Raw genomic sequence first — 23,235 nt, forward strand, 5'->3', positions numbered from 1 at the left:
CCCGCCTTCAGTCATGGGGAAACAGCAGCTCCCAATAACTAATGTTACTGCTAGTGAGAAACTTCACACCTGCTTGATTGCAACTTTTAACATCTAAATTTATACTTTTCTGGATATCTAGAAACTCTAATATTGGTGGTCTGTAGTAGATGTTACTGGTTTGTTGACTTAATGTCCATCTTAATGTCCTTCACAAACACTTAACTTTAGACCCCCATGAATGCCAGCGATCACACCGTATGTGCTTTGCTTTTGCAAATGTAATTTTTTGTGAGACTAAAGTAGGATATGGTAAAACATAAGTATTTTACTTAAGAGTGTTTCACAGGAAATAAAATGGTCAGACTTGACAGATACCTTAATAAATTTTTATAAATAATCTGTTTGAGCTTATTAATTAATGGCTCTGGGCTGTGTTTTTTTTTGTGAAGGCTGTAGGTTTATACTTTACATATAATTATGGCCAATAACAATCTGAAACATATAATAGTATCCATAACTTAACCTGCTTAGAATGGCTGATAACTTATGGACCCATTACAAAATATTTCTTACTGTATCTGTAATAAAAGTGACTTTTGAAAATGCTGTTTCTATCTTCCCAAATATTCTCTCCCAATTTCAGACAGACCGTGAATTTGGTAGTTATCTCCTGTTGCACCCTTTCTTCATTACAATTTTTTTCTCAGCTCTTGTTCATGTTTTTAGTGAAGAAATACTAATAATTTAGTGGTTACTGCAAGGGAAAAGCAGCCAATGTTGCTTAATGGTATCGTTTCTTCCCACTCTCTGCCCTCCTTTTTCTACCACTGCACAGTTAAAATTTCTCAGCCACATGCAGAACAACTCATTCAGAATACAGAGAGTTGTGGATATGTAAAGGAATAATTCAGCCTGGTTTCCTAAGCAAATAAGGCAGAGATATGTTTGTTTCCCTCTCCCTGTCTCTTGCAACTTTTGCATTCTTTCTTAACTTCAGCCAATTTTAACAGAAAGTCAAAAACTTCATCCTGAGGTCCTTCAGTATTAGGTGTTTGTGGAAAAAGGCAGCTGGGTAAAGTGCTGTTGGCTAAAGAATGACTGATAAACCAGATGATTTTCTTTTTGCAGTTGCACAATAAACTTCTAGAAACAGAGCGCCAGCTAGGGGAAGCACACGGTCGGCTGAAGGAACAGAGACAGCTATCTAGTGAAAAACTAATGGACAAAGAACAGCAAGTGGCTGATTTGCAATTAAAACTTTCTCGTGCTGAAGAGCAGGTAGGCTGTCTGTGCAGACTCTACTTTTCAGTGGTTCTGATAGAAGCCTCTATATACATTCATTGTAATATTGAGGTTTATAGCTTCTCCGTCTCCACAGGAATTTCATGTGACTAATGCTGTTAAAATCTGGCAAAATTGTTTGAACTTAGTCTTTGCTCATCTGATGCATGTAAGTTCTTGGTGTACTACTGAAATTCCTTGCACTGAAGAACTTTGTCTAAGTATCTTGTAATAAAAAAAGGCTTAGGTACACCTAAACCAGTGTGTGTGAAATTTAGTGTGTAGATACTCTTGTGAGATAAAGCCTCATGTGCAGGGAAAAAAAAGTGAATGTAGGACAGCCAGTTGGTCATTCATAGTTAATAAATTGTAGGATGGAAGGGTAGCAAACACTTGTTTTACTAATTGTTAATTGTCAAGTTTTTATTTATTTTAATGAGCGTCTTGTATATGTTGCTGGTTTATTGCTACCTCTAAGTGGATTGGCCACATATCTGAGTGGTATGTTTTAAACCTTTTCTGTAGTTAATTTGCAAAGCTTTGACCAATATTACTTGCACAAAAAGCAATAAAAGGGGAGACATTGCTAATCCAAAGTTGCTACTAGAACTTCTAATGATAATAATTTTAAGGATGTCTATATTATCTGTTACATTACAACTTAACAACTCTTGGAAACAAAATACTAAAATTCCTTCCCTGTTAGATTTTGAGAACTAAAAATACATATGTCTGATACTGCTTTTATAGTATCTCACTTGTGATATAGAATCTTACTTATTAATAGTATAAGAATGCTTTGCATAGATTTTGATTCTTTAACTGGCATCACACACTCATTTTTATACCAACTTTCAAATACTCATGCTTAGTTTAGAATCTTTTAGCACTAGGATAAACATTGAATGCTATAGAAAGTTAGATGGTGCTTGTTCATTGCTTGGTTTTAATTTTTTTTTTCTTCTGAAGCTAAAGGAAAAAGTGGCAAATTCTACTGAATTACAGCATCAGCTAGATAAAGCGAAACAGCAGCACCAGGAACAGCAGACACATCAGCAAAACACTACAGCAAAGCTACGAGAAGCCCAGGTAACTTAGCGATTATGTATTCTTGTGTAAATGTGTGCTTCTCAACTCACGATTTTTGGTGCATTGCTTGGTAGAAGTGACTTGCATGATATAGTAGTTTCAATAAATTGATAAATAAATCTAGAACAGAATATACTGTGTTTAATAAATTTATCCAACATTTTATGCATTAGGAATAACTTCTAAGGTCCATATAATTAAGGAAGCTATTATGCGATTTTCTAGAATGATTTGGAGCAAGTACTACGACAAATCGGAGATAAGGACCAAAAAATACAAAATCTGGAGGCCTTGCTTCAAAAGAGCAAGGAAAACATCTCCTTACTAGAAAAGGAAAGAGAGGACTTATATGCAAAAATTCAAGCTGGTGAAGGAGAAACTGCAGTTCTTAACCAGCTACAGGAGAAAAATCATGCATTACAAATACAGGTAAGAACTGAGACCAGCTTTCTTTCTCTTATTGTCATTGTTGCATCTTATTTCCTTAACTTGTGTCTAATTAGATATGGCATTAATCTTTTCTGTACTTTTCTGTTTCTTTGATACTACTAAAGTATCTTGCTGTAAATTTCACAGGATTTGTGTTTTGATGACTTACTTGCTATCAGCGAAAAGAAAAAAAAATCCTAGATATTTCCTGTGATATGTTCATATGATACACCAAATTTCAGTTCAGCCTACATCTGATGCCTCTTTAATACCTTGGTTTTGTTACAGCAGAGCCAAATTGTTCAATCCCTTTTGCTTTCATTGTGAACTGGTAACATATTTAAGCTTTGGTGTTGGGCAAAGCAAAGGTTTACTGTGATATTGTCAGAAAGAAAAATGTAAGAGTTGAGCAGTGTTAGGATTCCAAAGCTATGATAAGACACTCTAAAATTGGAAAGATATATGACTTGTCTGGATATCAAGTTCCTATCTTCTCTTTTAATTATCACCTTTTTTTTAATATTTATCTGCAGGTAACTCAGCTGACAGAGAAGTTGAAGAATCAGTCAGAAAGTCACAAACAAGCCCAGGAGAATTTGCATGAGCAAGTGCAGGAGCAAAAGGCACACCTAAGAGCTGCTCAAGATCGTGTACTCTCACTGGAATCAAACATCACTGAACTAAATAGCCAGCTAAATGAAAGCAAAGAGAAAGTATCACAACTTGATATACAGGTAGCTGAACTTTGTACTGTCTGGTCACAAAAAACACCAAATATATGCAAAATAATATTAAAAAAATAAGAGACTGCAATATCAGACAAAATGTCTTTTGAATATTGCCTGTATTCACCAACACTATTCATAATGGCCTTCTAAATTTTGCTGGTTGGGTTTTTGGGAGAGGAGGAGGCTTGCAGGATAGAAATGGAGAAAGATGGCACACATGTGGAAGCACATTTTTGTTTTTTATTAATCTTCTGCTTTTGATAATTTTGGAGGGCCTCCAGTGTATATGTTTGATATTGTCTAGGTGTGCCTGTTGGTGAATGCAATGAGTTTATCTCATTTTTCCGTGTTTGTAAATGAAAATATTTTCCTGGACTAGAAGATGAGTGGGACCAGGTTTTATAGCTCAATATAAAAACTAGCTGTGCTCTTTCATATCTTGGTATTTTTTTTCCTATTTCCTGAGCAATTTGTTTCTTCTTTTTTATAATCTAGCATGTGAGAACTGCTGGTAATTACTATTAAACTTACTGATTAGTATACAAATGAATTAAAATCAACTGCAGCAAAATAGATATTTTAGGTAAGTTTCTTAGCTTCTAAGTTTCTAAGTAATTTTTCTTTCAGGTGAAAGCAAAGACTGAATTGCTGCTTTCAGCAGAGGCATCAAAAGCTGCTCAGAGAGCAGATCTTCAGAATCATCTGGACACTGCCCAACACGCACTGCAGGATAAGCAACAGGTATTGCAAGCTTAATGCTTCTAGACTACCTGAAAAAAAAACCAAAAAAACAAGCAAAAGCCCTTAAAAGTCGTAAGATTAGTCTGTTCACAAACTAAAAAAAATGCCAAAATTTGCATTTGAAAATGTTCATTTAGCATATTTTGACTACATGATTTGTCTCTGTGTTTTTTTCTGCAATCTGGATCAGATACATTCTGCAGTGTAAAGAATTTGTTTTTGAATCCACTTCCTGTTGCAGAATTAGGGTTCAGAATCAAATCTGTTATAGCAGGATATGATTTATCCTAAACTGTATGTTATGAATGGAAGTTTATAGAATGCACTGTGTATTAAGGGAAAACTCTTAATTTAAATTGCAGACTTAGATAAATTCAAAATAAGATGCTTTCATTCTGAAAGTTTTGTGTGTGCAAACTGACACAGAACCAGCAGAGTCTTGTTAAAGCTGTCTGTGTGTGCTTTAACCCCAGTGAAACATTCCACTGGGGGCTGAGCTGAATATTTGCCTTGTTAGAATCAGCACCACTGTCATCTTAGTGGAAATATCCCGTGGGTCTGAACTTAGCACCATTTTCAGGTTGGAAGGTAACTGCTATAAATAGCAAAATACTACTTTTTTCTTTTTTCTTTTTTTGCAACTATTTTATGGTTTAGTAATTAGTTAAACCAGCTTGCTTGGAGTACAGCAGACTGTAACTGTTACCTTTGTGGTTGCTAGCTAAATGTATTCATTTCTCTTTTGGAAGTTGCATCATTTTGTGATGAACCAAATGTTTTGAAATCGTCTTTGGTATGTGGAGATTTGACTGTTCCCATGGTATTGGTTTTCCTGTTTAGTAGTGCTTGATTTCATGAAGACAGGAGTTTTTTCCCTAAAGTTTTATAGAGTTATTTTCTAGTTATTGCTGTATTAACTGCAGAATTTAATGTGTTCATTATAGCCGGTTTATCTTCCATTTATAACTTGAGAGGAATTTGTTAAGATATAGCCCATAGTGTGTGAAATTTGAGAGGAGCATTGAGGCTTTCAAGGAAGTTCTGTCAGCTTCTATTTGTGGGTGTGCTTGTTTTCCACTCTCACTTTCCTTCCTTGGAGGCTAAAAAAAGCAGCATTATTTTCCTTTCAATTTGAACACATTAGTTCATTTAAAGTCTATATTATTCTGAGGCTATTAGTCATTTTTGGAGATTATTTAAAAACTAACAACCATCTCATTTGTGTTCTATCCCAGGAGTTAACTAAGGTCAGCGCTCAGTTGGATCAGGTTACAGCTAAGCTGAATGACAAGCAGGAATACTGTGCTCAGCTGGAAGCCAATATCAAAGAGTACAAAGAGCAACATCTTAATTTAGAACAGAAAACTGAAGAGCTAGAGGGACAGCTTAAGGTTCGTATAGAACAGAATCTGAAGCTCATGCTCTCCACCATTTGGTGGTATTTGATAAAGGCTGTGCTCAAGCTACAGGGGGAAGGATTATATCCATATCACTTTGGCAAGTTTTTTTTTTTTTTTAATTTTCCACTAATCTTTCCCTTTAATCCTCTTCTCTTCTTCCATGCTAGCATGTTATACTAAGGGCATAGACTTAGGAAATTGCCCCTATAAGATGGTTTTCCTCTATGCGCACTTCTACCAACCTCTTTGCTACCTGATGAGTATTACAAGAGGAAACATTAATATTCCCTGAAATCAGAGCCTCTGTGGTTTGAACTTACATACTTTACAGCTAGTGGCAGAGAATATATGTTTACATCAATTAGGTCAATTCATTTCTAAAACCTTTCAATAGACTTTTCTATAGATTTTTTTTAGCATTTTTATATGCAAGAGAAAAAAATCTTTGTCCAGCTGGACATTCTGTTTCATTCTGTTTCTGGAATTAGTTTTTCTATGACAGTGTACATAATAATGGCAGTTTTTCAGAATCTATTAATGTTCTGAAGTGCTGATATTTGCTAATATTCTCAGTTAAGGATATAAGTTTGTATTAATGCTTCAGTCTTTCAAAATTAGGTCTGTAATGTTTGTTTAATATTTGTTCAGAATTCTTAGTCTTCAGAATTCACAGTGCGTAAAACCACATGAATTTTTTTTCCCATATGAAGGACAATTCAAAAATGGTCCAACACCAACCAATCCAACACCATTAAAGATAAAGCAGTTGTATATTTGCCTTATTAGCATTTATTTTGTGCTTTCATCTCTTTCTTATTTCCCAGTGTTATTTCCTGTTCACTCCTCATTCCCGTTTTTATTATTTTCAGCTTTCTGTGAGAGTTTTGTAAGTAAGTTAGAAAACATGAGTGCTTAGGAGCATTGCACTGTTTTCCTGCCCAAGACTTTTGTGGGGTCACTGGGAGCTGAACTGGAAAACCAGTCAGAGGTGCTGTCAACAGAAATGCTATTCTGTGTAAAAAACTTAGTGCCATCACCATTCTTTGGGCTTATCCCATCCCAAAATAGTTCACTTCTAGAACTGCAGAAACTAAATAACGAAGAGCAAATAGCAAACTTACTGAAATAGATCTACATGTTTCAAAACTGTTACGTCTTTCCACAGCAAAGATTTCCTCCACAGCCTTATAAATAAATGCTTCTCCTCATAGACTGGGCGGCTTTTGTTTTTATTGATTTTGTAATGTTGTTTGTGTTGTTATAGCTCTGGATTTTTATTTTCCTTTCTCAGAAACTTGAAGCTGACATTTTTGATGCTAAAGCAAGCAAAGAACAAGCTCTCCAGGAGTTACAGCAGCAGCGACAGCAGGCTACAGAACTAGGCCTCCGAACAGCAGAGCTCAGTAAACAACTTGAAGCGGAACGAGAAGTGTATGCATTTCCTGTCTGATAGTATTTTTCAGAAAAAGTCATTCTTAAAACTAAACTAGAATGTTTGGAGTAGAACTGAAATGTTCTTCACCCTTACTATGTCTTAAAACTATAGATAGAAGTCATGCCTTCATATCTTAGGGGAACTGAGTTATATTCTATCTGTTTTCTTGCACTTGATTTGTCACATAGGTACATTTGTCCCATCCTCTCACACGCATCACTTACTCCTGGGATTTAATCCACTCCTCTTCAGTTTTTAGCAAAGGGGTAGTTTCTGTTCATAATATTTGAGAAAGATCAATGCTTCCCAAAATTGTACGTGTTCATTGGAGAGATAAAATCTTAAGATGTTCTTTTGTGCAGTTAATATGTTAAATAATAAAGGTATTTAATCAAAGAAAAGAACCTATGAAGAAAATATATATATACTTTGTTTTCCTCTGTTTTACTTTGTATTTCTAGTGTGTCTAATACTAAAATGGAGTTACAGAAGAAATGTGAGGCCCTTGAACAAGCAAAAAAGCAAATTTCCAAGCAGGAGGAGGAGAAGACCAGCCTCAAACAAGATCTTGAGAAATCAAATCAAGATACGAGTAAACAGCTCAAGGAATTGGATTGTAAAATGCAAGCAGCAACATCAGAGCTCCAACAAATGAAATTAGAGAAGGAAACTCTATTAAAGGACCTTACGGTTACCAAAGAAAAGCTTTCAAAAAGTTCCGAATCCTTTAGAAAAAGAAAGGAAGAATTAGAAAAAGAAATACAGAAGGGAAAAACAGCTGTGTCAGAAATGGTTAGTTATTTCTTTTTCATTAAACAAAATGTTTAGGATATTTACTCTCTGGTAAGATGATTGACTTTCTGTCTGGAAACTCCTAGCACAGTACATATGATGACACTTGCATGGAAATTAGTTGCCTTAAGGAAAAACAATCTGTGTGTTTCTTTTGTTGTTCATACAGGCATTCTAACTGCAATTTTTGTCTGGATGTTTTTAGTAGCAAACAGTTTATACCTGACAATGGCATCTCCTTTTCTCCGCTGAATACCTTTAGTATGGTAAAGAAAACCAGAGAGTGATGAGAAGTGAAACAGTTTGACGGGAAATGTCCCCTTTTAAAAATACATCACCCTTGTAAAGCAAAACAAAATATAGTCATAAAACATATTGAAGTGCCACCATGTTGAAGGAAGCGGTGTTTTTCTGTGACCTTAGTAGTTTCCTTGCTAGAATCATTTATGTACAATGTTCTTGTGCACTTGTCTAGACATAATGGAAGACTGCTTACTGCAGTTAGCATAACAGTATTTCTCCTTTGGGGAGATGACTGGCTTAAAGTATTTTAAACAGAATTGCTTGAGTTTCAGAGAGGTCTCACAGTGGCAGTATAGCAATGAATGCTTGACTAGAGCCATCTGTTACAGTAAGAAGAACAAACTCATACGACGTTTAAATAAAATAAAATAACCCCCTTTTTTTTTCCTTCCTCTTCTGCTATGGAAGTAATGTGAGTTCCATTTTATAAATCTCCTATAAACATTTTCTTATACCTCTTTGTCAGACAATGTCAGGGTATAATTCTCATTCTCATCCTGTCTGACTGTTTCCCAGAACTCATGCATAGCTCTTTTATTCTGCTCTAAAAGAAAAAAAAAGTGTTCCTGGTTAAAAATATTATTTTTCCTTTACTCCTTCACCCTTTTAAGATAAGACTTTTTGTTTGCTTTAGTTAGTTAGTGCTGTTCAAATATTTATGCTTCTCCTAAAAACTTGAAGGATATTCTCCCCAATTTAGACTTGAAGATAAGAGTCCAGATTCTGCTTCTAATTCTGTAGTCTGTTAGAGGCTCACCATTGACTGAAGTGTGTGGGATTTGGGCTGAAAATGCTGTTGGACTTGCATTCAAGTCCTGCAAATGTATTTGCTCGTGAGTTTTAGAATTTCAAGAAATTTGGGATGCGGAGGAGAAGACTGAGCAGATTGCTTCCCCTGAGAAGAAGGGCTGCCACAAGCAGCTTCAAATGGGGACATTGTTCCTAATCAGAGGAACACTTTAGTACCTGGTTACATTGGTTAAGTAGAGGGTACCAGCTATGCCTCGATGCCTTTCAGAACTGGGGCTTCGTTAGTGAGGCTTTCTACTTCCCACTGCTAAACTTTTGGGAATTTTTTTGGTTGAAAATATGGCAGAAACTCAATTTTGCTAAAAAATAAATGTGGTCTTTTTCAAGGCTTTATAGCTCCTGTGAAAATACCTGGTCTTAGAAGCTCGCAGAAATATTTGCTTATATCATTTGTTCTTCAGGAAAAATCCTGCCAAGAAGTAAAACATCAGCTCCAGGTACAAACGGAGTCTGTAGCTAAAGAAAGGAATGAACTGAAAAACTCACTGGAAAAAAAGGAAGGGGTAAGCTGTCTGTCTTCATGGCTAAATCTAGAAACCAATAATGATAAATATTTTTTAAAAGATTTCATTTTTAGTCTTACATGCTGGGATTGATGAGGGTGAAAGTAGTTCTGTTCTCAAATTATAACCCACTTGGGCGACTGAAATGTGTCAATACTAAAGATTCTCACCTTTTTTAATATGGTATTTAAAAATCCAGATTTTATATCTGCCTTTCTGTGCTCTGCATACTATTCTACTTCTCAGTTCTTTTGTCATTAGTAAAATAGTTATTTTTGCATTATCATGTCATCATTTTGTTTTATACTTTGGTCTTTGAGAAATAGAAGTTGATATTTCCTTAGATGTTGGACATAGTAGGCATTTCCTCATATCCTTAGACCTGTTTCAGGCTCAGGCATCGCTCTGCCATCTAATCAGTGTGATCTCTGTGTGATTGACCAGAGAGCTGCAGACGACCTTGTTGTTTTTGCAAACTTCTCTTCTTACAATTGTGGGCAAAATGAACTTCTGTCCTAAAGATCGAACTTTCAGTCAGCAAAATCATGTGGTCCAGCTGGTAACCTGAGGGCCAAATCCACTTTATGATTTTCTTTACCTAAACCGTCACCTTTTCACCAAAGGAAGCAGGAAAAGATACGTGCAGTACACATTGTTTGATAGATGATAGATAGTTGCAGTAAGGACAGGAGATGGGGGATAAGGGATGATCTTCATGTGGAAATGTGCTGTAGGAGCTAATAAAAAGCTAAATCTAATGGCCAGAGCTGGGGCACTTCACTCCTCACTCACTTGTTTTGTGTTTTTTTTGTTGTTGTTGTATTTTTTTCCCTGTGAATTTGTCTGCTTGCTTTTTGCACTCTGTAAGTCCATGCAGTTCAATATGTAGTTTCATGTACTACAAGAGTATACAAATATGACTTAAGTTAAAATTATATGCAGTTATTTAATACTTTTGAATATAGATTTCTAAGCAGTTGTCAATAGAACTTGATTCAGCACGGGCGCAAGTACTGGAAGTTCAGGGTCTTCTAAAAGAGAAAGAAAAAAATGAGCAGCATCTCCAGGGAAAGCTGAGAGAACTGAAGGAGTCCTTTGAACAGAAGAAAAGGCACAGTGAAACACTGCAAGCTGATTTAAAAACTGCCCTTTTAGAAAAGGTAAATCAGGCTTTCCTTCTTTAAGAAAATTACTGTGATTTTCTCTCATTAAAGCTTCTGCTTTTCTGTCAATATCTGTAGCATAAATAGCTGTTTACTGTTGCTTTTGAGGGGAAATAATAATGTCAGGATGTGGAATAAAGGTTTTAAGATGATGCTAAAGGTTGAAAAACAACAGCAACAATAATAATGTAACTGTACTCAGTTTATAGAAAATGCGAGGCTTGAAACATTATTTAGATTTTTGATGTGTTTCAGTTAATCTTTTGACATGAATTAAATTATTTGCTGTTAAATAAGTTACCAACTATTATAATAAAATTTGTAAAAGATCAGATTACCTACTTGCTATTTCAATATGTGGCAAAACTCACTTCTCATTTCATTTTTTAGTAGAAATGCAGTTTACTGAAATGACTCTGCTTACTTTACTCTCTGTAATTTTAACTGATGCTTCCTCTGCCATCAGGCAGAACTGGAGAATAAACTGCAGCAGCAGACAATATTGTCAGCACAGGAGCTTAAAGCAGAGAAAGGAAAACTAGCAGACTTACAGAAGACCCATGAAAAACATCAGGAAAACATGGAAAAACTTCAGCTGGACCTTTATGGGAAAGAGTCTGAGCTGCTGGCAACCAGACAAGACCTTAAGGTACTTAATCATTTTAATGTCATATGTAACTTAATGGATCTGTTTATATCCATTTTGAAGACAAAGAAACAGTGCAAGCACTGTATGAAGAAGAAGCTCTTCTGCTATATATAGAATTTTGTGTTGTCCCATCCCTTCCCCTAGGACAAAGGACACACTGAAATGAATTGAAATGACAATTGTATTTATCAGTGTACCTAAGCTACCCTTCCACTTATTTATCGGTGATCCAACTGTGGGAGCAAAATGAAAGCTGATTTATTTTCATATTCTTTTAAAAGTGCAATTTTTATTGTTACCTTTTCTTGCTATGTTCCTTAGCTCTCAACCCATTGAAATAGCATAGTTAATTAGGGCAAGGTGTCTGCCAGCCTGTGAGTAATCACTTTCTTCTAGATGATTTAACTAGAATTTTGACCGTCAGTTTCTTCCCATCTCTGTCTCTTCTTCTTTCTGACTTTCTAGAACATCAGAGATGCCAGGCTAATAGAAACAGTTGGTTTAGGAACATGGCTGGAATACAGACTGTCTGAATGCAGTCTTTGGAGTTTTTGCCATTTATAAGCAGAACTTATCTGATTTGGTGTTAGGATGCAGTGCCTTCAAAAGTCTAGGTATTGCTGGGAGTGGAGTCAGTCAATTAAAGGCTTTTTGTCCTCTTTCAATTACCTGCCTGACCCGATGCTCCACTTACTCCCAGGACATACAGCTCTGCAGAGAGGCAAGCCTCGCAAGATGGGCAGTTTTGACTCTTTTCACTTAGGTGAATCCTACTGCAGCTTTGTCCATGCCTATCTGACCCCATTTCTTTAGACTCTTCTGAAGTTTGTGGAGAGAAACAGATACTTCCAGAGGACGGGTCATCTAATCTGTTTGAGATGTTGGCTTCTTTTCCTTTTGTTAACTCCAAAGGGAGCCTTTGGTGACTGCTTACATTTAATAGCTCACTTTCACCTGTCCTAGTGTAGGCATTTCAGTCTCCCCCTTGAAATCATTACAGGTTTTGCAGCCCTTTCAGATAGATCCTTCTGAACTGTGGAGTCCTGGCCAAACTCCAGATTTGGGGTTATTTTACACCAAAGAGGAATAGCTCCTTTACATATAGTCATAGGATGGGAGCTTTATTAATAAAACTCCTCCTTTATAGGCTCAGAGAGCTTGCAGCAAAATGTGGCAGGTAACAAAAACTTTATTTGCAGCTGAATCCCTGTGCAGCAGACAGGCAGACCCTTGGCATGCTTAATAAGCAAAGGGGATTTAAAAATACTTTCTTACAGTTTGCTACTAAAACATACTAACCTCTTTTGTGAGTTTATTTCCCTTAGTGCACTTAGATCAACACTTGGTAATAGAATAACCTGTAAAAGCATTAGATTTGCTCAGTAATTGGACTTTTTGATATAAATTTCATATAAGTGAAATCTTTGGGGACTTAGCAAGTACAGGTAGATTTGAGCCAAAGCTACAAATTCTGGATCAAGTTTGGAACGAAACCTGGTGGGTGGGCACGTAAGGAAATTCAGGTTGGCCTTAATGGTGTTAGTAGGCAGTAGCAGAAGTTTCTGAAACCTGTACATGATCTTGGTTGTCTTCTGTTGTCAGGATATTCAGTATAAGTGTGAGGTCCCTACAAAGCCACATGGAGGCTGTGTGGTGTCAAGCCGAGTGCTGCCCAGGACAGGCCTGGCTAGACAATAATGTGAGATGTTATCAATGCTAGGTTTTCTTTAAGAATACAAACTACAAGGGAAAACATAAACATATTCTCACACAGTGTAGCACCGTGGTATTAGGTCAGTTTTCAGGCATGGGGAGAGATTATCAACATCTGTGAGCGTACGGGTGGTGTGAATGGGGTGGTAGGTACCGTTTTGGGACCGGGTAGCGCGAGTCGGGCTGTACTGACAGCACCATCTGCTGGCCCGTGGTTGGAAGATCTCTGCTAGGCAGGTTGGCGGTCTGACCTGCTCAGGCCATGGGAGACGAGATGGACGTGTGATTAAAATGTCACTAATGCTACGGTGGAGATACAGCCTTCCGCAAGAGCTGGCCTTGGAGCAGTAGTTAGGAAGGATTTTAGTGCTTGTAAAATGTGGAGTCTTGGGATTAGTTGATTTGTGAGAAGTCCCCTTTTGTATAAAAGTGTTGACAAAAATACAGAACTGTTACTTTTTCCCTTGATTTTGAGTGAGTGCATATGTACTTCATGGGCATGCTGCTCTCCTTTGCATTTGTTGTCTTTATAGTCAGTCTAGCTTGCTCTGTGTTCTCTAAAGAATGGGTACAAATTGAAAGTTTGTTCCGCATATGAGGAAGAACTTCTTTACTGTGAGGGTTCCAGAGCCCTGGAACAGGCTGCCCAGAGAGGTTGTGGAGTCTGCTTGGAAGGGATCTCTCTAGAGCTCCCTTCCAACCTCAACCGTTTTGTGGTTCTGTGATTCTGTGTAATATTTCCCTGCTCTGACATTGGCTTCGCATCCTCAGTGGACCTTCTGGGAGGATGGTCGTGCTTCCAAACCTCAGGCCTCTTTACCCAGGAGCTTAGATTCCCCGCAGTCTAGTCCTTGAAGGGAGGGCAGTCAGGGTACTGTCTCTGAGTACTTTCATGTCTCTCCTTGTGGACTTGGTGGGGCAAGCAGGCTAAAATACTCATTTATGCATCCCAGATGGGTGGAATAAATCCACATATTAGCACCTAGTTAGTCCTACTGTTGGTGCCTGTTGTTTATGCTGCAGCAGTCCAAGCTGTATTTAATCTGATTGGAGTTATTTTTTTTAGTGCTGTACCAGTCAAACTAATATCTGTTCTCATATACAAAAGCAACTGTAGATAGGCCATTTTTGTTTTATTTTCCTTACATCCTGCTTGTCTGTCATCTTAAAGACCAATGTGATGACTAGGTGTATCTCAGTGGGCAAACACCTATCATGTTCTGGGAACAATAGTAAAACTCTATTAATAATTAAGCCAAATAAATGGCATCAGATGTTAAGACAGGTGATTTTATGTCAGGGTAAGAATTCTTAGTAGTCTAGACAAATCACTCTGGAGACAGCTAGCAACAAGAATAACTTGAATGTTTAGCTACAGGAGTTTTGCTCATTCACCTTTGGGCTAAGCAGAAAGAAATAAAAGGTGGATTTGCCACTTTAAATTGTATTGAATTGTTTCCCAATTAAGGTAGGAAGCAGCATTATTAACCATATCACAAAAATTTCAAATTCCATATATTGTAAACTATTGAATGTTTATTATATTTGTGCATAATATGATATGTATTTGACTGTCCTTCTATGAATGTGTTGCATTAAGTCTGAGCATAGGCACATTAGCCATAAAGTTCAGTGAAGACACTTTGGGGAGGGTGATGGAATATCCTGTAGCTAAAGTTTTTAGCTTGAGTCCCACTGTCCACTTCACAGATAAGTTTTTATCATCCTGTGCTAATAAACTTGATGTAACTACATTGTTTCTGCATGAATCTTATTTGAATGAAGGCTGTTTCTTCATCAGCCACCTTTCTAAAACTGCAAAGCTGGGGCTTCCCGTGAAGATAGCTTATGGTGATGTTGCTCTTCTCAGTCCTTCTCATTGCTAAGAAAATAACGGTACTGCGCTGCCCATAGCGTGTTGGAGAGGGTTTCTTCATTTTGTTTTCTGGAAAATCCACCCTATTTCATGCTGTTTCAAGCTTGGAACAGCAAAGCACCTTCTATGTTGCTTTTAAGAATTTCAGAATTACACTCAGAAAATGAGAGGAGTGACAGTTTTCAGAGAAGGCATTAGTTTGTCTTTAAAAAAAAAAAAAAAAAAAAAACTTTAACAATGCACCATCAGGATATCTTTAGTGCACTACTATTTTCTCACTAATAAGACTTGAATTCTGTATTCTAGCATGAAATATTGCCATAAAAATTCAAGATTGTGGAGGGCTGGAGGGTGAGGTTGGCATTTTCCCCTCTCTTTCATGCTTTTGAAAGAAGATGCTTCTAAGTAGAATAGCGCTTGCTGTAGGCTTAAAAATAAACAAACGAACTTCCAGAACTATATAAATTAAAGAGAATCACAAAGTTTGACTCTAAGTAAATAGAAAAGAGTTGTGGGTGCAAGCTTCATGTTATTACCTGGGGTTTCCTGTCTGTTGTGCAGAGGTACTTCCATATTCTAAGTAATGGTGACATTAGATGTCAATTAAAATAGTATATAGAGGATTTTGAATGAAAGTTTAAACAGTGTATTTAAAATGAGATGAGATTGTGAAACCTTTTGTCCGCATAGTACATTTCTTAGGTTGTATAATTTACTTTAGGATTTTCAAAAATTCCATGATTGTCCTAGTTCTTCCTCCATTAAGTAACTGATAAATAAAATGTCACTGAGTGACTTCTGAAATCTTCATGCTCTAGCTTCACTGCTTCATTCTCTGGAACTATAACACAGTTGATTTGCCCAGAAAATAAAATATACTTTTATATATGTTATATATATTTTATATATATATATATATAAGTGTATATTTATATATTAGATATATATTATACTTATCTATTCTCTTTTCCTTAGACAGCTTGCTTGCTTTCTCTCCTTGCTCTGCTCTTGTGTATATCTATATATTTTGTCTGTGAAGGGAGGCAAAACTGGATAATGTACATTAAACTATTGATCTTGGTGTTGTTACTGGGGAGGTCTTTTTAAACTAGACATTTCTCTGATTTGACTGACAAAACTTGAGGCTGTTTTACATATTAGATAATGTTTTTCTCTGTGGATACATAGAAAATATTTAAATGGCTATAGAGTGCTTGAAGCTCTTCTGCTGACAGATTATTTGCAGAGTTGTCTTTATGATTAGTCTACAGAAGAAAAACTTGCTCTGGCTCAGGAAGAATTAGTTTCAAACAGAAATCGAATTGCTAGCAGTAACCAGCAGATCCAGGAACTTAAGAAAGTGAAGTCTATGCTAGAACAGGATTTATCAAAGAAGGAGCAGCAGCTGGGTGAGAAGACCAAAATGTTACAGGATCTTCAGAATGACAAGGTAAACGTGTCTTTTGAAATCTTCACCCACACCTGCACCTCTTGTAGTTAACCCCTGGTACATCTTTAACAAGTGATTTTGACATACAGCACTAATGTTGTGAATACCTGAGGGAAAGGCAGTGTTTCTGTTGCAAAAGACTTTAAGAGATAGTTGAAGTGAATTAGGTTTAAATTAGTCTGTTATTTTGGTAATTAGTCTATTAGTTTGTCTGATTTGTTAATTTGTCTATTAGTTTGTTAATTTGTTCTGAAACACTAGAAATAGGGAAAAAGCTTTATGAGTTTTAAACTTTAATGTGTAAATGTGTTGTCAGTTGTCTGCACTATTAATTGTGAATTGTGATATAAGGCAGTTGTCTGCTTGCTTGGAACTTTTAATCATGGATTTTTGGTGCTGCATGGCTTTTTTTTTTTTTTTTCCTCATATGTTTTCTGATTTCCCTTCAAGATTTTGAAAGAGAAAGACTTGGCTAATGAAAAATGTAAAACAACAGAGCTCCAGGAAATAAGGAGTAGACTTGAAAAAGAAAGTACCAAGCTGAGTGAAGAGCTTAGAACCTGCAAGCAAGAATTTGAGAAGGTATATTGAGACAAACTGAATCTTCAGGTGGTTGGTTGTCTGATAAGAAATATGTACCTACTCAGTAGATGTAATCTGGATTTGCTTTGCAAAGATGGTTGCTGTAAATATCAATATTACAGGTAAGGGAACCAAAGCACAGATTTCATTGTGGTTCCTGAGCAATGCTGACTTGATTAGTGATAATCCTGGAGCACTGGTGCCCAGTTTTCTTGGGCAAGTGGACCACATAACTTGTTTTAACTTCAGGGGTGCACTGTATGTCCTGTTTTTTCCCTCTGTTTTATTGTAGATTCACTGTGAATACCCTTGATTGCCATTCTGCAGTGCAGAAAAGATGTCTAAAAGTGTCATGAAGTTATGACACTTATGAAGTCTGAAGTTTCTTAGATACTGTAGGCACATGTGGTACTTCTCAACTGTGTGTGCTGGAACTGAAATTCCCTTGATGAGCTATGGTTTCTAAAGTGTACAAAAAATCACTCTTGGGGAAAAAAATGTTATACTAGGAATTTCATTAAAAACAAAACAAAACCCCAGAACTCTTCCAAAACCATAATGATCAAATGAGCTCTCTGAAGAGGAGAAATTTGGTGGTTTTAATTAAGTCATTTTTAGTCTTCTGTAGAACAATTTCTTTTTTACATTCTACATATTTCCCTTTTTACTCTCTGTGGAAAACAACAGTCCTAAAAGACTGTTGTTGTCTCTTCCATACTATAGTATTAGTAATTATATTTGCATCTGTTAAGTGCAGTGTGTAAGTTGCTGCACAAGTATAAGTGAAGGTACAGTCCCTGTCTTCTAAGCTTATGTGCTAATAAAGAAAAGGAAGTAACACAATATTTTATGAGTTTCTGATGTTCTTTTGTTTTCCAGTATTTAAAAAATGATCTCTTATTTTCGGAGAGAGAAGTCAGTACTTTTTTTCTGTCAAGCAATTTTTGCCCAGTCTTTCTTTTCTTGGATTTAGGGAAAGCTAATTATAATTTTCATCACTTCCTGACATTTCTCTCCTAAAAAAAAAAAAAAAAAAAAAAGAAACAATTTACAAAGATGTATATTAAGTGTGTGCACATTCATGGCAGCTTAATATTCATCTCTTGATGTCTATACAAGCAGTTGGGCTAAAATACAGATCATCTCTACAGGCCTATACTCTTTATTTCCAATCTCCTAACAGAGTCTCTGCTTTTGACTTGTTTTACATTTCTGCTGGCAGTTCTGATTTGTGGAAAATCTGGCAGCTCTTACTGGTTGATTGGTACCTGCGTGCTTGGCAATCAAATTTTAAATTTTGTAAGAATCATTTTCCTTAGCTGGAATAATTCCATTTAGGGCTTCTTATTTTTATTGCAGAGAAATAAATAAAACAAATATTTAAAAACAAAAGTATCATCCTTTGCTTAAAACATAGAGTAGATATTTATGCATTTAGGACTAATAGAAATAAACATGTTGAGATTTTCAATCAGTATTTGTTTTTTATATTGTCACTATGATGCTTTTAATCTGATTTTTGCATGTGGAGAGAGTATGAAATATGTTTAAAAACAGTGAAAATGGTGTGACTGCTTGAAAGATATGTAGAAAACAATTTAACAGAGCTTCCATTACTTTAGTGGAAAGTACATTAAGTTTATTTAAAAATTAGTTATTGTTCATAACACAGGCTTATGAACAATAGGTGTAAATTACTAACCCTTAACATTCCACTCTAACTTTGAACTCTGTATCCTAACAGGAGGTGACAAATCTCAAGGATGCAAAGCAATTATTGATTCAACAGAAATTAGAACTGCAGGGCAAAGTAGATAACATAAATTCAGCACTAGAACAGGAAAAAAAAGCCCAACAAGCTATCAAAGATCATCTGAAAAAGAGAGAAGAAGAATTGAAGAAAGAATGTGCTGAAATTGAAGCTAAACTGGTTAGTATTTTAGAGTTTTTAGGACTGTTCCTTTGAAAAATATGCCTCTGTATTCTTTCAGGGGAAGAGAGGGAGCAAAGAGCTGACTTTAGTTTCACATCGCTTTCATTTTTAGATGAGAAGATCAAATACATTCAAAAATCTTTTGTAAGACATAAAATAGCACAGGGGGAATTCAGGAGGATGATGGTCATGTATAGCAGGGTTAGTAAGTTAAAATGGATGTTTATAGTGTGGTATATTGGGAAAGAATCTTTCATTTTTAAGAAAAAAATATTCCATTATTAAAGTATTCCTGGATCGTCACTAGCTGTAAAATGTCTAAAGAAATTTGCAGACATACCAGTTAAATAACTGCCAGAATTGACGATAAAGAAGAGAGAATGTTTTTGCCCAGCACAGCTAAGGCCTCTGACAGTCGGAAGGTTGTTGTTTTTCAGTATTTCCTTGTTTTCTCAGAACACGGAGATAAAAGATAAAGAAGAAGAAAACCGGAAACATGAGGAAAAAGAGACCAAGCTGAGCATGCAGGTCACAGCTCTGAATGAAAACTTGGCTACCATGAAGAAAGAGTGGCAGAGCAGTCAGCGGAGAGTGAGCGAGCTGGAGAAGCAGACGGATGATTTACGTGGGGACATAGCTGTCCTGGAAGCGACGGTCCAGAATAATCAGGATGAGAGAAGAGCGCTGCTGGAGAGGTAGGCTGGGGCCACGGTGACGTGGAAGGGTAGCTGGGAACTGGTTAGCCTCACTTGGAAACGGTCTTTCAGTTCACTTAGGGTTATGCGTGCGTGCTCTGTTTAGATGCATTTCTGTTCGTAGAACTGGGCTGTGGTTTCCAGGGTGCAGCTTTCTTCAAGTGTCTCTGCCAGAGCCCAGTAAACTGCGGTTTCAACAATCTGCACTTTGTGGGCTTGGTCAGGTCCTCACAAAGTCAGGCAGGGCCTTACTTAGCACCAAAGCCACAGCTGTACCTGTGTGCTCGGGGAGTTTTGCCCATCCCTGGGAGCCTCCTAAATGCATGGTACACCTCTGAGCTTTGAGGCGGGTAGGCCGTGGCTTCTCGTCTCATCTACTGTGTGCACCTTACTAGGTCTAATGGGGTGAAGGGGACTGCCATTACCTGAGTAAACTCCCCTTATCTGTCGCTCAGAGACTCCCCTGCCTTGAATGAATCGGAATACAAGCACTAGTCTGTTCCAGAAGTCTGGAACTGTTTAGTGACTTTAATAGTAAAGAAGTTATGGACTTCTAAGTGTGCCCACTGCTCTGCGCTGGGAGGTTGAACATGTACTGGGTTAGACAGACTTTTTAAGGTTCACGTCAAGTATCTTTTTCCTCTTGCAAAGCTAAAGTCTTACTTTCTGTCATTTTTAAATTGTCTCGGGACTATATTTATGAACATTCATTTAAGTAGAACTCCTTTTCTTTAAGCATCGCGAATGCAATGTAGTGAGTGTTACCAGAGAGAGGGTAGGAAAAAAACACCTGGTAGGCAAACATCCTTGATTTTTTTTTTTTTTGTATCCTGAGATGTTTGAAGGTAGAATGGAATATTTTTTCTCTACCGTCAAGCCTTCTGATTGGTTTTGAGCACTAGACTTTGTGTAAGGCTGAGATTAGTTCATCTGAGATCCTTGTTCTTCAGCAATATGTTGGTGTGTCATGTTGTACTTATCTATTAGCTGTTTTTCTTTTTACAGTATAACAGAAGAATACCTTTTGAAATTAGCCTTTTTCCAGTTAACCAAATTTCAGCGAGTGGGGGCTGGCCTTGTAAAAAGGTTTCTTCCTTGCTCCTCTCCCTCACCAGCTTTCTGTCCTGTTGTGCAATGGTGCTTACCAGGGCCTGCTGTTGATGGATTGGTTTTGCAAGTAACACCAGATATTAATAATTCTCAGAAACTTGGGACTAATTCCAGATAATCTCAAATTGACTGTTACATCAGAGTATTTTCCTGAGATATTCAGGAACTTTTCCTAACAAGGGTATTTTTAGTGAGTTTTCTGAGAGTGAATTTCTTTCTCTGTTACGACAGCCTTCCTGAAGGAGGCAATGTGGATTGCTTTATATGCTCTGAAATATTTACTGTCTATCCTCAGGTGTATAAAAAGTGAGGGAGAAATTGAAAAGCTTCAAACCAAACTTGTAGAAATGAAGAAGAAGCTGGACAACACTACGGCTGCAATGCAGGAGCTAGGCCGAGAAAACCAATCGTTACAGGTAGAGTTTGATTTGAAGCCAGTAAGTTATTGATGCTGTGTGTGCGGAACTCATGAGAATTTCAAGTTTGTGTTGTATCAGTGGTGGGTTATCTTTCAAGAGTGATTGAGATCTTATGTTCATGTTGCTGTCTGCAACATGATTCAAAGTTGGAAAGATTTTCTTCTTGAACAAATGCACCTCTCAGTAATGTGGGTGAATTTCTCCTTTTATACAGTTTTGAGTAGCTTGTCCAAAGCAATAGAAGAAAGCTAATGAATTAAACATGCGTTTTAAATTTTTGCCTTTTTTTTCTGTGTATATGTATTTAGATCAAGCAAACCCAAGCTCTGAATAGGAAATGGGCAGAAGACAATGAGGTACAGAACTGTATGGCCTGTGGGAAAGGCTTTTCAGTGACAGTGAGAAGGGTAGGTGTATTTTACTATGTCTCTATGGGATTTTTTTCTGTTGCTTTCAATCTCTTTTACTTCAGATACAAATTTTAAAAAGTTATTTAAAAATGCTGTGATACTCAGTGCATCTCAAAGCACTAATTTTTTATAGTGCTTTAAATATTAAAAATAAGGTTTATGTCTGGAGTGAATATACAGCTATAAAGAAATGTAAATCTGTTGAAACCAGATGCATGTGAGTATATGAGGCATCAGTGTAGTCTGGTTCTCTGTGACTAAATCTTACTAAATGCAAGTTAGACAGGGAACAGACCAGCTGGCTAGGTTTTAGTGTGGAGTCACATATTCTTTGCAAAAACCTCTGTGGTCAGTGAAGGTTTGCGTCCCTCCAACAACTGCTCTGGCAGTGAAGCAGATGAGGGGTGTTCATGAGGTTCATTTTTGCAGTGCTCCCTGGCTCAGGCTTAGGTGGCTCAGCCTGTCCTGCATCTTTTGTAGCGCTGTCCATCGGGAACCTTTGAACAAAAACAGTTGGTTCCTCTGGTTCAAGAGTACTTTCCAGTTTGAAGCAGCTGATAAACCATAGGAAGATTATGTTTTAGGGGACCAAAATAAGTTCAAGAGGACAGCTTTAAGAAGTGCCTAAGCTAGTGATGTTCGCAAGCGACCCAGCTCATTCCTGAAAGTGGCACAGAGTCTCCTGAATCTGTGAGGTGCTCCTGAATATTTTACTTCTTTGCCCTTAGGAAAGGGTTTTTTTCTGTGCCCTTCTGTGCGTGGAAAAGCCCAAAGGGTTATGTTACTCTTACTTACATTTAAAAATTTGAACTAACTTTTGAAAGAGAGTTGACTTGATGTGATAATGTTCTCTATTAATGGTCTGTTCCCATTACAGTGTAGTTGATGTTCAGCATGTATATTTTTTTTTCTCTTTCACAGCATCACTGTAGAAAATGTGGAAATATCTTTTGTGCTGAGTGCTCAGCAAAGAATGCCTTAACTCCCTCTTCCAAGAAGCCTGTCCGGGTCTGTGATACTTGCTTTAATGACTTGCAAGGATAACTGGCTTACCTTGAGCAACAAGGATAAGTTACAGTAAAGTTTAGAATTTCTGTCGATGCACTTCGTTCCGCACTCAGACTACTATTCAGTTCGGACAATGATTGTAACACTTGGCAAAATTTAGTATATTTTGAAATGTTTATTGATACCAAGTAAAACTATTGTATTTTTTGTGAGACATGGGCTCAGATCATCCATAGCTTATTGCCATTTATCCTGGAAAGAGCTTCTATGTCTAGAAAGAAATACCCAGTTATTTGTAAATAAAGTTTAAACAGAGGAGTAACAATGTATTTTTTTATCTTTTCTTTTGTTCAAGAGAAACAGCGTTTATGTGATATTGCAGTTTATTCTTTTTTCCTTCAAAGAAAAAGGAAGATGCAAAAATCTGTGAGGATTTTGTGTATCAAGTGTTGCTGTAATGGCATAACTAATTGTTGCATCTGATTGCATAGCTGATGTTCCTTACAATCCCTTGTGATTTTTGTTTTCTTTTTTTTCTCTTGTTCTTGGGATTTCTGTAAAGTTCAGCTCCACAATGAGGGTGAACAGCAGGACTCGCCTCCAACTCAGAGTTTGGTCTGCGAGCGCAGAACTCGTTGCAGTACCAGCACCTATGTCCTTACCCAAGTACAGCACCTGGATGTTGGAATATCTGTGCACATACTGTGCTGCATCGTTTCTTTGTGTGTTTGAGA

General features: G+C 36.9%; 1 protein-coding gene across 4 annotated transcripts in view; it reads left to right on the forward strand.

Moving 5' to 3' along the window:
• Nucleotides 1–23,235, forward strand: part of EEA1 (early endosome antigen 1) — a 63,893-nt gene extending 40,658 nt beyond the window's left edge. For all 4 annotated transcript variants that reach the window (XM_088532901.1, XM_088532898.1, XM_088532899.1 and 1 more), the window contains 18 exons: nt 1,111–1,260; nt 2,233–2,352; nt 2,578–2,781; nt 3,315–3,515; nt 4,137–4,250; nt 5,486–5,641; nt 6,942–7,081; nt 7,547–7,877; nt 9,392–9,493; nt 10,459–10,653; nt 11,123–11,305; nt 16,159–16,344; nt 16,795–16,926; nt 18,671–18,856; nt 19,316–19,554; nt 20,960–21,080; nt 21,392–21,490; nt 22,415–23,235. In XM_088532901.1, coding sequence (XP_088389027.1) covers nt 1,111–1,260; nt 2,233–2,352; nt 2,578–2,781; nt 3,315–3,515; nt 4,137–4,250; nt 5,486–5,641; nt 6,942–7,081; nt 7,547–7,877; nt 9,392–9,493; nt 10,459–10,653; nt 11,123–11,305; nt 16,159–16,344; nt 16,795–16,926; nt 18,671–18,856; nt 19,316–19,554; nt 20,960–21,080; nt 21,392–21,490; nt 22,415–22,537 — 2,982 coding nt within the window. In that variant the 3' untranslated portion in view covers nt 22,538–23,235. The remainder of the gene's footprint in view (nt 1–1,110; nt 1,261–2,232; nt 2,353–2,577; nt 2,782–3,314; nt 3,516–4,136; nt 4,251–5,485; nt 5,642–6,941; nt 7,082–7,546; nt 7,878–9,391; nt 9,494–10,458; nt 10,654–11,122; nt 11,306–16,158; nt 16,345–16,794; nt 16,927–18,670; nt 18,857–19,315; nt 19,555–20,959; nt 21,081–21,391; nt 21,491–22,414) is intronic.

The sequence above is a fragment of the Tinamus guttatus genome, unplaced genomic scaffold, assembly GCF_059628265.1.
Source record: "Tinamus guttatus ecotype Peru unplaced genomic scaffold, ASM5962826v1 Tinamus_guttatus_pri_ptg000472l, whole genome shotgun sequence".
NCBI classification, from domain to species: Eukaryota; Metazoa; Chordata; class Aves; order Tinamiformes; family Tinamidae; genus Tinamus; species Tinamus guttatus.